This window comes from Chlamydomonas reinhardtii, chromosome 17 (genome assembly GCF_000002595.2).
Source record: "Chlamydomonas reinhardtii strain CC-503 cw92 mt+ chromosome 17, whole genome shotgun sequence".
NCBI lineage: Eukaryota > Viridiplantae > Chlorophyta > Chlorophyceae > Chlamydomonadales > Chlamydomonadaceae > Chlamydomonas > Chlamydomonas reinhardtii.
The window spans coordinates 3017638-3032828 of record NC_057020.1 but is presented as its reverse complement, the minus strand read 5'-3'; the positions used below and the strand labels follow the sequence as shown (position 1 = coordinate 3032828).

The 15191-nt window shown below is 61.8% G+C and overlaps 3 protein-coding genes across 3 annotated transcripts; 1 reads left to right on the top strand and 2 right to left on the bottom strand.

Moving 5' to 3' along the window:
• Window positions 1-55: 55 nt before the first annotated feature.
• On the top strand, window positions 56-2669 carry CHLRE_17g720550v5 (uncharacterized protein). Its single transcript, XM_043072251.1, has 6 exons — window positions 56-179; window positions 359-464; window positions 590-762; window positions 985-1025; window positions 1201-1312; window positions 1452-2669. The coding sequence occupies exons 1-6, from the start codon at window positions 112-114 to the stop codon at window positions 1606-1608; spliced, it is 657 nt and encodes a 218-aa protein (XP_042914710.1). The 5' UTR covers window positions 56-111; the 3' UTR covers window positions 1609-2669.
• A 282-nt stretch (window positions 2670-2951) lies between these two features.
• Window positions 2952-6933, bottom strand: CHLRE_17g720528v5 (uncharacterized protein). Its single transcript, XM_043072250.1, has 8 exons — window positions 6635-6933; window positions 6393-6538; window positions 6132-6202; window positions 5672-5849; window positions 5409-5529; window positions 4967-5175; window positions 4701-4807; window positions 2952-4524 (listed from the first exon to the last, which is right to left on the bottom strand). Exons 1-8 carry the CDS (start codon window positions 6739-6741, stop codon window positions 4453-4455), a joined length of 1011 nt encoding a protein of 336 aa, XP_042914709.1. The 5' UTR covers window positions 6742-6933; the 3' UTR covers window positions 2952-4452.
• An 848-nt stretch (window positions 6934-7781) lies between these two features.
• CHLRE_17g720500v5 (uncharacterized protein) lies at window positions 7782-14523 on the bottom strand. The gene is made up of 17 exons (XM_043072249.1): window positions 14325-14523; window positions 14224-14260; window positions 13950-14068; window positions 13699-13780; window positions 13386-13511; window positions 13210-13255; window positions 12878-13091; window positions 12528-12715; window positions 10855-12418; window positions 10474-10718; window positions 10165-10336; window positions 9959-10077; window positions 9586-9787; window positions 9077-9293; window positions 8764-8930; window positions 8547-8606; window positions 7782-8404 (listed from the first exon to the last, which is right to left on the bottom strand). Exons 1-17 carry the CDS (start codon window positions 14451-14453, stop codon window positions 8225-8227), a joined length of 3867 nt encoding a protein of 1288 aa, XP_042914708.1. The 5' UTR covers window positions 14454-14523; the 3' UTR covers window positions 7782-8224.
• Window positions 14524-15191: the final 668 nt, after the last annotated feature.

The window sequence follows — 15191 nt, the reverse complement described above, 5'->3', positions numbered from 1 at the left end:
GATTGGGTGTTGCGGTATGTAACATGCCTGCAGTAATAACGTAGCAGTTTCCTATGTGATACTGCAACCCGAACATTCCAACGCCCCGAGCAAATCACCTTGAGCCCCGCAATGGTGCACCTCAGCCTCTGGCGCCCGAGCCCTGCCGATGAGCGACGCGTCAAGCAGGAGGGATCTAGGTGGATTGCGTAATCGCGCGTGGCGGGTGGAAGCACAATCAACAACGCGTGCATGCGTGTGTGTTTGGGGCGACGGGCTGCTGGGGGACGACCGCCGGCGCTGGCGTCCATGTTTCGCTTTGATGCACGGTCTTGAAGAGAATGACTTGAACTCATGATGCTTTGCCTCCATTCCGCAGGAGCAGCTGGAACTACGCACGTGACCTCGTAGGGAAGACCAGGGAGCCCGCCGCCGTTCAGGCGCTCGCAAAACAGGGCTGGATCATTGACTCGGTCAGCGTCAAGGTGCGTGCGTGCCGTAATGTCCCAAACCCTACATTACATGGTCCGGCTGCCGCTCCTTGCCACCTACGGCCCTGGCCATTACTCAAAAAAAGTGATGGTCCGTCCCGACCCCTAACCTCCCACAGGTTGGCGAGGGCGAGAAGGCGTACAAAGCTGCGCGGGCGTGCCTGCAGCGCTGGGGCCATTTCCAGCTGGGTTGGTCAAATGTGGACCCTCACACTGGCGTGTCGGAGGGTACAGTGCTGGCCGTAACATCTAAAACCCTGTTCCTGTGGAACTGCAACCCGCTTCGCATTGTGTAGGTTGCGTGGGGTGCTGCGGGGGTTAGCGGGGACACCATGCCCCGAGCGATAGCTCTTGGACGGTTCCAAGGCCGCGCTGCTCACGTGCGGAGATTGCTCTGTTACATAAAGATCGGGCTCGAACATGCTTTGCGCGTTGTTGTATTGGCGTGCATCTGAGTCACCGCACACCTGAAACCTCACTGACCCACCAATTGTGCCGGCGCATATGGCAACAGGTACAACCAGCAGCAGGAGCCGCCGAAGCTCCGGCTTCCCTGTAAGTTTGCTGCATCACAGCCGTTTACGTCATGCACTGCCATGTGGCATACGTCTGTTGAACGTTGTTACCGTCTTGCGGGCAGTGGCCCTGTAGTGCGGGCATTAGTCCTGTACTGCGGGCATTGGCCCTTCATGTGCGCGCCCACCCTGACACTTGCCTCGGGGCCCGGCAGGGGCGCCGCGTCCCGCCCAGAGCTTCCGCTTCGCTCACGGCTGCCTGGACGGGCACATGCTGACTGGCGAGGAGAGCTTCAGTGTGGAGATGCGGCCAGACGGCAGCGTGTGGTGAGCACGGCTCTAGAAGCCCTTGTGGGTTGCAGGCCCGAGTGTAGGCCCCCTTTCCCCTGGTGCCTACCGATCACACCAGCGCACACGCACCGTGGCGTTGAATGTCTTCGTTGTTGGGTTGCGCCCGACGTCGCAGGTATGACATCCTGACGTTCTCCAGGCCGCTGCACCCGCTGGCAGTTGGTTTCTTCCCACTCACGCGCTTCTTCCAGCATAAGTTTGGACAGGAGTCGGCTTCGGCCATGGCCAGGGCTGTGCGCGAGCAGACGGCTGGCACTGCGCCGTCAAAGTGAGGCCTAGGTAACCGGGTCGTGTTCTACGCCGGCACAGTCCGGGTGGAGGCTGACAACTAATGGAAGTGGCACAGCAGTGACGTTGATGCATACTTGCGTCTCCGGACAGGAATTTATGGGGCCACATGAAATGATGTAAATGCTCATGCTCGGGGTATCACGTTGCGGGCCATGAATTGCGGTGCTAGGCAGTATGACTTGCTATGGTGTGTGGAAAGCAGGGGGAAGCCTTTTCAGTTTATCAGTTGCTGAGCTTATGTGGGTGATAGGCTGCACACTGTGTGTCATCTGCTCACCTGATTGCTGGTTGCACGGTTGAGTTTGCGCGCAAGGCACTCGCAAAGGTACGGCTTGCTAGAGAGTATCGAACACAGCACATGAGCGGAGAGGTGTGAGAGACCCAGGTGTTCTGGCTGTTTTGAGAGCTGGCGACCGCCGCGCTCTGTGGTACTGACTAATCGACCGAAGAGAGCACAGTTTTGTCAACCAAGCACAGTAGTCCTGAATAACGGAAGGTTGCCGTATGGTTACACGCCATATTCTTAAGGCCGGGGGACTGGTGCACTGAACCAGGGTGGCCAGTGGCGGGTAGGGTTATTCAGTTTCATTGTGTGTGGAGCTGGTGGCAAGGTGGCGGTGCCGGTGGCGGTGGCGGTGGTATTGATAATGGGGCGGAGCAAGTGGACGGAGTAGGAAGAGAAGGAGCGGACGAGCGGTTCCCGACTGCACATCATGCCGTTCGGGCGCAAGCCCATGGTGTGAGGAGCTGACAGACCTGCGTTCAGCGCTAGCCCTCTCCCACTGTTCCGGCCATCGCCTGTACGAAGCGTGTGCCAAACACATTGCTGCTGCGTATATATACGAGCTTTCGTAGTTTGGCAGGTACCAGTGGATGACCGGTGCTCATGTGCGTAAGTCTGGGATGGCAGCGTAGTACCCGCATCGGACGCTGGTGAGAAGCAGTGAAGCACCTGTAGCTCCGCCAGCCCCAATGCCATGAGCACAAGCAGGGCTTGCATCTTCGGGAAGCGGCAAGGACTTGCCCTCAATATAGGCCCTCAGGCGAAGAAGATTGGGCTTTTCCCGGGGTGCCTTCTCGCCGTGTGGGGCTACATCCGGCTCCCGAGTCTCGCCAACTACCCAAAACGCTAAAACCTAGGCAGGGGCCGTGGGCGAGAACAAGGTTAGGGCCCTTCTCGCCAGCGGCGGCGGCCTACCCCTAGAAGATGCAAGCCCCGAGCAGGGACGGCAATGTGTGTGTGTGTGTGTGTGTGTGTGTGTGTGTGTGTGTGTGTGTGTGTGTGTGTGCTGGTGCTATCGCCTGGCCTGGCGCCCGGATTGTGACGAATGCGTACGGTATCAGCAAACTGCCAGCTTGCCAGCACTTGTAGCGTACTCGTTGGTAAAAACAACTCCGGCGTTTGGACCACCGCGCAATAATGCCTTGCCGTCGCAACTTGATTGTTGAGTGCTGGGGTCCGTTAAACACGCTGCCACAATACAGGTCTACGCCAACCTGCCCCTCGCCGTGTCCCGTCGCATTCTAATGCACCTAGCACCATATCCAACACCAGCAACAGCTGGCCACACCCAAGGTTTGCTAACATACAGTATGCTGGCGCGGCCGTGCACGCCTGCACACGCCTGTCCGGCTACCCCTACTCAATGCGGTGCATGACCCAGACATGACCCAGAGGCACCCCTACTCAATGCGGTGCACGACCCAGACATGACCCAGAGGCACGACCCCGCCACGCCACCGCAGTACTGCAGTACCGCCAGGCGTGCCCCTACAGTGATACCGAAGACTCATAGCAACAGCCATGCCAATCCATGCAAAGGTCCACCTATCCTCCGACTTCGCCCGGTATCTCTCCATTCTGCCGCAGCTTTCCGACGCCCCCCATCTGTGTTGCGCACTTCATATGCGTGCCCAACCACCCCCGTACACACCCCCGTACACAATGCTCTTTCATTCACTAGAGCCCTAGTCCGCTGGTGCGGCGCATGCCAGGATTGCGGCCAGCCACCAGGTCGTACCCTGCAAAGTAGCACCACAATGTCACATTCCCTCTCCGTACCATGTGTGCTACCTCGGGGCGCGCCAACCAACTACTTCGCTGCAGCAGGAGCAGTACGCAGGATTCCGGCAGCCCAAAAAGAAAAATCGTGCAGCCCCAACCCACCCATCGGGCTCATGACTACGTACGTAAGGTGTGTAATCCTTAATACTTTTAGGAGCAAATGCATCGACGAGGTTTGGGCCTTTCGGCACAGCAAGTAGCACATTTGCCAGCAACAGCGCCATATCCCACAGAAGGACATACTTCACGCAAGTTGGCATACCAGCTGCCGTTTGCCCAGTCATGATTAGAGCGCTTATGAAGCCAACTCATTCCCAGTGACAGTGTCCCGCCCCAGTTAGCCCTGGTCGGAAAAGAACTTCTCTTCACGGGCTAAAGCTCGACCTTGATAAGCACACATGGACAATATAGCTTAGTATCTACTGCGCTACAGTCTGTTCACGTGTGCGCACACGTACAGCACCACGGAACAAGAGTAGCGGTACCCCAAATGCGATGCTATACCACAATGCATTCCGTGCACGCGCGCCGCATGGGTTAAGCCCAGGCCGCCCACACGCGCCCTGTGTATACACGGTCATGACAACCCTGCCCGCGCTACTTGACCGCATGAGCCGGACATCAAGCGCGCTATCTTTCCACGTTCGTGGCCCTCGCTGGCGCAAGGGTAAAAGCATCCGTGGCTGGTTGATGGCACCATGCCCACCTCCTGATGCCACATCAGACACGGCGGTCTAGGACAGCAAGGCGCGCGGCCTGCTCAGAGCCCACGCCGCACCGGGGGCACGGGCAGCTGCGGATTTAGGAGCCACAGCGCCAGCCACGCCGCCGCCTGTGTGTACATTGCCAAACACACATCGTTGAGCACCAGCAGTCTCCAGGATCAGTGAGGCCCGCAGGGCGCACAGCGCAACCTTGTCGTTATGAACCACTCAGCCCCTAAACAGCGCATACGCACCAGCGTATTCTGGTTTATGTCCTGCTGACCCCCTCCCTCATCACACGCACCTCCGCGCCGTCTGCCTGCGGGTAGATGACGTCTGCGGTTGGCAACCCGTCCTTGAGCACGTCCAGCAGGTACTGCATGAACACAGAGCCGTCCGACAGCATCGGGCCTGCGTGGAGGCGGGGGCGCACGCGCACGCAGCGGGACATGCAGTCACAGCAGGGTCAGGCCACCGGTGCGAGCTAGCACCTTGTCATGTACCGGTACCGCCACCACCCCGCTGCTGCCGGCATGCAGCCATGCCCCTCCCTCCCTCCCCTCCCCTCACCCGCCAGCACCAGGTTGAAGGGCAGGCGGCTCCTGTCCAGCCCCAGCCGCCCCGCCACGCTCTTGACGGCGCGCAGCAGCTCGCCCACCGCGTGTCGCACCAGCGCGTCGGCCACCGTGTCGCCGCGCGCCGCACACTCCAGCACCACCGGCGCCAGGCTGGCCACACCCGCCACACGCGAGGGGATGCTGCTGTGGCTGCGAGCCCACCTGCACACACACGATTTGCAGAACCCTCTCGTTTTGCCAACGCTAGCCTAAGCACAGGGCAGAGCGGGTGCATGCAAGTATGCGGCCCTGCCCTGAGTACCTGCAAGCCCGGCACCGCTCGCACTGCGCTAGGAAAGGTCGCACAACGTGCACACACGGCGGCAGCCTTGCCCGCAACACGCGCGGCCTCTGCCCTGCCCTTGACCCCGGGGCTACAAGACCTCTGGCCGCACCTGATGAGGTCCTCCGCCCTCTGCACGCCCAGCTCCCGGTACACGGCAGACACCAACAGCGTGTCGGCGCCGCGGCCGTCCTGCGCGCGGCTCAGCGCCGCCAACGCGCGCATGCCCACGTCTGCGGAAACGTGGTGGCGGGTCGTGCGCGGTTGCAGGAGGAAAGCAGATCTGTTGCATTCATACTGAGCATTTGATGCCGTGCTTTACAATCACATTATGTCACCCGCCACCACAAGCTGGTCGTTGCGCCATGCACGCACCGTAGGCACAGCCGCTGTCGCTGAAGACCGGCCCCCAGCCCGAGGATGAAGCGGTGCGGCGGTCCGGCACTGCGCCGAAGGCCCTGCTGGTGTCCTGCCCCACCAGGAGCACACATCCCGTCAGCGGTCCGCCGGTGCCCGAGGCCAGCGCGATCGCAGCGCTGTGGTATACCAGCAGCTGTGGGAGACAGGCGGCACAACAAGAAGCCAAGGCTCGCACGCAGGATGAGTGTGTGATGGATCGCAGGAATGTAAGGCATTGCTTAAGACCCAGCCCTCATGATGGATGCGCCGTGTAGATCCTGGCAGGTCCGGCATCTCACGTCAGTCAGTCAGTCAGTCAGTCAGTCAGTCAGTTGTGCTATGTTAACAGGTATGCCCAGCATGCCCCGGTGCCAAGCAAGTGAGGCCTGGCGTTTCTGCGGCTATCTGTTTTGTAGTGCACTGACTGGTGCCACACCTGTAGGCTTGGCGGCAGCAGCCTCTGCACCGCAGCCTTGAAAGCATCTTCTGCCTCCGATCCACCGTGATCTGCGTGTGAGCGGGGAGCGTATTACATTACGGCTATGGAAAATGAAGCCGCGTATTGCAGCAGCAGCACCTACCATTAGGGGCGGGGCTTCTCCGCTTACTCCGCTACCCCCTTTGCCCAACCTTGCTGCCCCGCCACTTCCTCCGTCCTCCACCCTGCCCCCGACGCGCCAACACACGCGATACGTACCTAACGCTGTCGTACCCACGCACAGGACGGAGATGGAGAGCCAGGGGTCGTCACAGGCCTGACCCACAGTCGACAGTGCGCCAGCCAAAGACTTCGCAGCTGACACGATTTCGGCTGCCGCTGCATCCACATCGGTATTGATATCCCTGTGGATATGTGAGGCGACGAGAAGTTGTATGACCACGTATCGACTGGCGAGCGCGACGCTTTGGCGCTCATTCTTGCTTTGACCGCTTGTTTACCAGGCAAGGGCGGTGTCAAAACGTGTCTTGGCCAGGACACGCCGACTTTCATCCAGCACTGCACAGGCTAGGCCTTCCGGCGACGCCTGGGCTCCGATTATGCGCATCGTGCGCGCCCACTCGGGGCCCCAACCTTCCTGGCCTCGCCGCTACTAATTTGGTTGTTCAATGCATTGATCAGTGTCCCGGAGGACGCAACGAGGCCGTTTAAAGGCGTTTCGTTATTTGCCACTAGGACGGCTCGTCTTGCGGTGCACCCAGGCGGAAAGACAACCGGCAGCGCTGTTCCTCAATTGACATGGAACAGCGCTGCCGGTTGTGCACAGAGCGTCCAGGCACAGCGGCCTATGCGTCACTCCCTACAGCTCGCGGTACTGCCATGGATCACACCCCGGCCTGCCGCCTCCCTCGCATCGATTTTATTACGTCTGCATACCTGTGCATTTGTGGCGTCGGCGGAAGAAGCACTCCGGGATGTAAAACCGGTTCGCGGCGCCACCGCGTGGCGCAACGGAACCCGTAAAAGGACGCTCTGCATTTGAATGTGCTATTTCAGTACTGCTTTTGCGGCGATGTTGTAGGCAAAACCTCCGGCGCAGCGAACGGGTGCGTTTTGCTGAGCGGGTTTTGCGGTGCGAAGAACCCGACGCCGTTTGCGCGGACGTGGGCGAAAAACGCGCTCAGTGCGCAGCTGACTGGTGCAGTACTGTTTGAAGGTAATGGCAGCCTGGACAAAACCTGGCAAAACCGGCGAAACGGCGGCGTGCTGGTACGGGCTGGTACGGATTGGGCAAAGGCCAGGGCCCTCCCCTGCGCGGGGCCGCCGTCGCCTGGGTTGCCAGTCGCCCATGATTTCATGCTCTGTTGACCTGCAAGCGGGGCGTGTCGAGCGTACTGCAGAGGCCGCGCTTCGTGTGCTTCGTGGGGCGCTGGCGATGCGGGCGCTGCTGCTGCTGCCGGGCTGCGGCGCGCCGCCTGCAGGTGCTCGAACTTGCATTGGGGAATGTAGGGTATTGGCGAAACGGTAACCTGCGGAATTAGCGGGTTGAAAGTCCGGATCCTTTCTCTGCTTGGACTGGCCCGTTGGAGGCATGAAGCTGCTACTTGGTGGCGATGACTGTTTGTATCAACATGCAGTTAGGAAATCTGGGCGGATTTGAGTATACATACATGCGTACCGTATACAGGTTGGGGTCCGTGCTCCCGCCAACGCGGTTTTGCTCGGCCCCAGCGCAGGGGCACTCCCGCCCCTTGCCCAAACCCTTGCCCTCCCCTCCAATTCTTTCGGCCATGCACTTCGAGTATGTCTTTCCGAGAACACCATGTCAGCACCAGTTCCATACCGAGCGTGCACTTAGATTGCATTGGTTACAAGCCCAGTGCACTTAGCCCGGAGAAGCGGACGGACTCCCATTATTTCAGACCCCCACGCGGTGGCCGGACAATCTTGACAGGGCATTGAAAGTCACCACATCTTTCGACAACCATGCCGACACCCCTTGCAGCGCTACCCTCCACCACCTCTGTCAGCAGGGGTTGCGGCATACCACCTTCTGACGCCGCCAAGCAGCACCCAGTCCACAAAGCTTCTTATGGCCCAGGCGTCCCTGCCAATGAGGCAGTTACGCCCCCACTGCCCTGCTGCTGCTGTTGCTGGATGAGCGCCACAGCCGCATCTAGGCGCGACGCCAGGTCGCATGCCTTGCGCCGCGCCTGCTGCGCCGCGCCCGCGCTATTCTGCGCCCGGCTCAGCGCAGACAGGATGTGGGACTGCAAGGGAGGCAGAAGAGGCAAGCCAGCAACGTAAGTTGATGGCGCCGGGGTGGATGATCTCAGCGCGTCGGGACGCAAAACTTGAGGCGTGACATTGTTGGTGCATTTTAGAGGACGTCGTGATGGCGAATGCTCTCACCTGGATGCCGCCGGATTGGTCCCAGTGGCTGGCCGCCCTCGTGCGAGCTAGGTCCGCCGCCTGTGTGGGTTCAGGCAGTAAACAAGCAACCCAGATTTTAGCCATGCAGATTTCCCGCCGTCACAGGGACTCGCCCTCTGCCCACTGCACCCACTGCAGGGTGGCCAATGCACCCCAGGCTGCATTTAGGTTACTACAAACGCATGAACCCTCGCACCTGCACCGCCTTATCGCGCGCCTCCAGCGCCTGCTTCAGCTGCTTGGCGTCCTCCTCCGACGAGCCCGCAGCGGCGTCGCCCTCCGCGACGCCGGCCGCCTTGTCGCCCGCCAGCGGCTGCACCCAGGTGGGCTTGCCCTCCGACCACAGCCCCATGAAGCGGCTCCCTGCCGCGGGTAAGCGCATACACAGAACACATACCGTCATCACTAACGAGTCCATAAAACGCACTTGCGCTCTGCCACTCTGGCACACACTTTTTCCCACAGTCTTGTGCTTTACCGCATCCATCCTTCCCATACAGTGCACGCACCGTTGTCCACGGTGTACACGCTCCAACCGTGCTTCTTGCCCGCCTGCCACTGGCCCTGATAGCATTGGCCGCTGGCGAAGTGGTAGGTGCCGAAGCCGTGCGGCAAGTCCTCGCTGTATTGGCCCTCATAGCGGTCGCCGTTGGGGAAGGAGTACACGCCGTTGCCGTGGCGCTTGCCCTTGGCATACTCGCCCACGAAATTGCTGTCGTCCGTGCACTGCGGGTGCGGGCAGCAGGGATCCGAACATCAGCGAAATGCGCGAGTTTGAAGTGGACTAAGCCATAGCGCTTTGGTTGGCATAGTCCCCGGCTGTGGGCCCTAGGTTTACGGTGTGTCTCCTGTTCAACTCCCAGACTCCCAGGCAAGACTACCCCTTGGCCGATGCACCTCGAGGAACATGCTTCGTCTTGCAAAGCAGCAGAGTTTGGCTGGAGGCGGCACAACATGCCAACTACAGGTTGAACTGTGTCTGCCGGGCGCCGCAGCCCATCCCAACCGCGGCTCGCACCTGCTGCATGCCGCAGCCGTCGCGCAGGCCCTTGACCCACTGGCCCTCGTAGTAGTCGCCGTTGTAGAAGCGGCAGACGCCCCAGCCGTTACGCAGGCCCCCGACGTACTCGCCGCGGTAGGTGCTGCCTTTGGCAAAAGTCTCGGCACCGGTGCCATTGTACACCGCGTTGCGCCAGGCGCCCTCATAGCGACCCTCGTGGCTGCAGGCATGGGCCGAGCAGCGAAATCGCTCAAAACGCGCGAGATGTATCTATTCCCAAGCCGGACCGCAGATTGAGCTGATGTGTTCCGGTGCGCAGTTGGTTGTAGTGGTGGTGGTGGTGCTGCTGCTGCTGTTTTGGAGCTGTTGAGCCCTCACCGCAGCCACCCACCTGAAGGTGTACACGCCGTGGCCGTCCATGCGGTCGTCCCGGAATTCCCCCTCGTACACGTCGGCGTTGATGAAGTGGTACACGCCCTCGCCATTCTTCTTGTTGCCCACGTAGCGTCCCTGCGCGTTTGCGGCATCCGTACATCCATACGCGTCAGTCGAAGCTAAAGACAAACAGTCAAGCCCAGTAATAGACCAGGATCACACCTTGTACACGTCGCCGTTCCGCAGTTGCTTAAGCTGGAACTCGCCCAGCTTGAACACGCGCGCCTTGCGGCTGGCGGCGGTGCCGGACGCGGCGCCGCCGGGCGTGCCGCTCTCGGAGGCAGCCATGGCGGCGTTGTGCCGAAAGAATGACATGGTCATGAGCGCAAGCTCCCTGCGTTGGAGACGACATGGAAGACTTAGTGCATGTTCTTAAGTCATGCTGCCTAGGACAGTGCGGGGGGCGCGCGTACAGATCCATTGAAGCATGCAGCAACTCAGAGCAAACCGACGGAAGCAGGAGACGCTTACTTGTGGATGCCCTGCGCCAGCGCAAACTGCGCCATGCCCACCGCCTTCAGGTGTGCGTCCAGCTGGGTGGTGCTGCACAGCCGGCGCTGCGCGTCCGTCAGGTGGTGGTGCTGCGCCTGCCCGCTCTCCGCCTTGTCAGCCGCTCCGTCACCTGGTCCCGCTTTCGATTCGCCGCTTGGGAGCGACAGCGCCTCGCTTGCCGCCTGCACCAGGCCCTGCAGCCGCGCCTCGTGCGCCCGCGCCGTCTGCAGCACGCCATGGCAGAGGGTCAACTGGCGCCGAAGCCGTCGCCGGCACGCAGCGGGCGAGCATAGGCAATCCAGCAACTTGTCTGACGGCGGGTATCACCAAGGAAGTTACAGCGCTAGCCACTGTGCTCACCTCCAGTAGCAGCGCCGCCTCCGCCTTGTAGTCGCGGGCCGGCGCCAACGATGGTGACGTAGCCCCATCACCGCTGCCGCCATTGCTCCTGGCTTCCGGCGATTGGGTGGACTCGCTGTACACTTGCACGTCCCCGAGCAACAGGGTGGTGTGCGCTAGAAGCGTCTGCAGCGCGTCCTGCAGGCTGCGCACCTTGCCGCACAGCGTGGGCGACCACGCGGCTGCCGCACCATTGCCGCTGGGAGTGCCGTCCGACGTGCCTGCCCCAGCAACCGCAGTCGAGGTTGCCGCCTCGTTTCCTGGGCCGCTGGTGCGCTTGCCGCCCGCAGCCGCAGGAGCTGCATGCGGCTCCGCCATGAGCGTGCTGTAGGAATCCAGCGAGCGCTGCACGGCCTGCAGTGCTGCGGCACAGATGTCCAGCGCTGAACCCATGTTGCGCACCGAGACCGCAGAGGCAACACGCGAACGCATGGATGGTGATGACAGCAGCTGCGCAACCTCCGGCGACAGGCCTGCCATGGAGCTGGCTGCCGGTGGTGGCGTGGATCGCGACGCAGATGCGCTCGGCCCCGGCGTGGTTGCGCCTGGTGACTCCGGCACGCCGGGTTGACCGTCCCCATCGCCCATGTCTGTCACGCCTGCTTCGCTACGGCCGGCAACGTCGTGGTCGATGTCAAGCGCCGCGATGCCGGTTGCAAGACCCGCAGCGGTTGTGTTGGCGGCCGTTGCGCGGGCACTGCCCCGGCCACCGTGGTCTGTTTCCCCAGAGTCACCGCTGTGGCCCTCGGCCTCCATGGCGCGCACGGCCGCGTGCTGCTCCGCAGCCGTTGTCACCGCCGCTGCTTCCGCCGCTGCTGCCCCAGCCGCCGCAACGCCCGACGCGCCTGCGAAGCCGCCCGCGGCCCCCAGCTTCGCCACATCCTCCGCCACCTCTTCCTCCTCAAATTCCTCATCCGCGTACTCGTCGGCCTCCGCCTCGAGCTTCGGCTGCACATCCGCGGCGCTGAGGGCGGGCCCAGCTGCTGCTGATGCACCAGCGACGGACGACCCGAAGCCTCCTGTGCCGGCGGCATAATCGTCGCCAACACCGAACTCGCCAGCGCCCCGCTCCGACACATCAGCGACCGCCTGCACAGCCGCATCATCGCCCACGCCGAAGCTGCGCGGTGACCCAAAGCCTCCCGTTGACGACTGCGCTGCCTGCTCATCCTGAGTAGAGGCGTCGTGCATACCAAAGCCGCGCGATGCAGCACTTGGCGATGCCTCAGCCGCGCTTGGCGAGCGCGCAGCTGCGGTGCCGAAGCCCTGCGGCAGCGCGTCACCGGGGCCGAGGCCTGCGCCGGGCGCCGCCCGCAGCGCACTCACGCTGGCATTCTCCTCGTCCTCCTCCACATCCTCTGCTATGCCTCCCCCGGGCTCCGCCACCGGTGGCAGGCCGCTGCGCGGCGACATCGCCGTGGGGCCGGCGCCGCCCATGCTGGTCCCGGGGCTGTGCTGGCCGAACGTAAAGTCCTCCGCTGCCCCGCCGGGCGTGTAGCTGCTGGACGGGCTGAGCGCGCTGCCCCTGCAGGACACAGTAGTGTGGTGTTTCTGGCGAGCTCGTGCACTCAGGGCTCAATTTCCACTGCCAGTAAGTGTCGGTGTTTGCTGCCCCATATGTTACATGTCCTTACCCAGACGGGCTCATCGCGCCTGCCGCGGTGCCGTAGCCGAAGCCGTAATCATACTGCGAGGCGCTGTCGGCCGCCTGAGCGGGCGGCGGCTTGGGCGACACCGCCTCGGTGCCCACGTCATCCTCTGTCATGGGCCGCCACTCCTCATCCACAAAGTCCGTCTGCGACTCGCCGTCCCGCATGGGGACCTGCGACACGACGACGTCGTGGGAGTGCTCACGCCCGTTCTTGCGCCTCCCTATGACGGCTACACCCCCCCCTAACACACACACACACCAAGCTCTGCCGCGGCATCAGCCCCCCTCAAAAGACTCAGATGCATTACGAGAGTGTGCTAGAGCCAGCCGCACCTTGATGATCAGCGCTGGCGACACCGGGCTGAGCCGCGGGCTGCGGCGCCGATGGTGCTCTGGCGGCACCGCCAGCCCCTCCCGGAAGCGGCTGCCCACGTTCAGGTTGGGCACGCTGCGTTTTGTGGCGCTGGCCGTCTGCGTGCCGGTGACCGACATCGGCCGGCCGCCGGTGCCGGGCGTGTTGGTGCTGGACCGTGTGCGCGGCGCCGTCCTGGGTAGCGGAGGGGGCCCGGGAGTCATAGCATGACAGAATGCATTGTGTGTCGTCTGCTTCTCAATGCCCGGCCCCGGTCTCCACTGTGACCCTGGCCCCCGTGTCCCTGACTTACTTCACATAGTCTGCTGGCGTGGTCCAGTGCGTGCCGCTTGAGCGCACTGCATGGCAGCCGTGGCAGCGGTACGTCAACGACTTCTTAAGGGCATACAGCAACAGCAGGTCCGTGATGTTTGGTGCGTGCAAAGAACCGGTGCGTCATCTTCATCCCCAAGCCATTGAGCCACTCACGGTCGGAGCGCCCAAACTCGAAGTAGGTGCTGTTGAGGCATGCCGGAAAGGGGATGTTGTTGGTGCCGCCCTTCAGCGACATCTGCCGCCGCGCCACCGGGTTGTAGTCCGCCAGCCCAGCCGCACCTGCAGCAGTTGTGCAAACAGCACGAGTCTAAGAACCTCCGTGTCGGGCATGCGTGCTGGGCATGTCCCTTGGCTGTGGTGCTTGGCCCTGCAGCTGAGCTGATGCTGTATGCTGCCACAACACTGGCTCGCATGTACCTGGACCTCCTACTACCAGCGCCTGAGATATGGCACTCAAGTATCTCACCCCTGTAGCTTTTGTACAGCCACTGCGCGAACTCCATGAGGTCCGAGGACGAGGCCTGGCTGAGGCGCGTGACCGCCAGCTCCTGCGGTTGACACGCCCCAAGGCGCGTGTGTCGTAAGGTTACGCAAACGCCACAGTAATGGAACGGCGCTGACATATGATGCCGCAGTACTCCCACCCCAGCTGCGTGCCAGGTGGCGTAAACAGCTCCAACCGATTGGAGCGCTAGGTGAACCCGTGCCAGTGCCCACCTTGGTGAAGCCAAGGGCGTTGAACGCCGCTTGGAGCACTTTGTAGTTTGGCAGTATCTCATACTCTTCGCGTGCATGGAAGTTCACTTTCCGAATAGGGACCACATGTGCGTGAAAAGCTGCGAGGCACGTCGTGGGAAGAACAGCAGTAGGGCGGGCTAGCACATCGGGGACCCGAGAAGCCACTTGTGTCGCTTCAGTTTCGTGAAGTCGAGCATACTTGCATGCTCATTGCATGTTTTGCAAAAACGCAGGGGCCCTTCAAGCAACTTACCATCCAGGACTTGACAATATACAGCCCCGGACGTGAGCTGCAATATTGCAGGTTGTTAATTCATTATGGAATAAGTCTTCACAGTTGTCGGGGGCACCTACCTGCTCTAGCCGCTGCAAGTTGAGCTGCAGAAGCCTGTTTATCCAATCGAGCAGTTCAGGTTTGCCCGCATAGTACTCATAGCCCTGATCGATATTAAAGTTAGGCGGATGGGGCACCGGCACCGACATTTTACTGGAGTTCGGTCAACGCAGCAGCATGTTGTCGAGTGAAAGCAGCGCGCAGACGCTACTCGTGATGCGTAAGGTATATGTGCGTTATGTATGAAATGCCAGGATGGGATGCAGCCGCTTGTGGATAGTGAGGCCGGATTGCCTCGCATGCAACGGCACGCTCCGGGCACCCCTGCTTGACAGCACGAATCTACGTCAACCATGCGACTGGCTCCGCCCCGCCCCTAGGATCGGGCATGGCTTACCAATGCTTAGCCCTCGACATCTGAACCTTCCTTGCGCGCTACATTACGCCCAGTGCGTGCACCCGATGTCGGAACCAATTGAGCCGAGGACAAGGTGCTTGGTTTCCGATTCGAGTCCCGCACGCGCCGCCACAACCACAACCCACAAACAAGCAAGCTGTGAGCCAGGCGGCTGGCTTTGCGTGCCGCCCTTAACAACTGCGTGGCGGCCATACATGGCGTGCAACGCTGCAGGCCCAGCAGCATCATGCGGCCGTGCTGCGCCGCAGCGGATGTGGCTGTTCTGCCGCCATTGCAGTGCTGCAGCAGCTAGCATTGTGAGGGCGACAACATGTTTCGAGACCATGAGCGACGTTGGTGGCTGCCGTGGCCCATGGGCAGCGCGTACAGCGTACTGCAGCCCCAACGGCCAACGGGAACTAAGCTGTCGGCGCACCCCTGGTCGGCGCCGACCATGCTGCATCGCATTGGGTGCCGCGCTCGCCCGCGC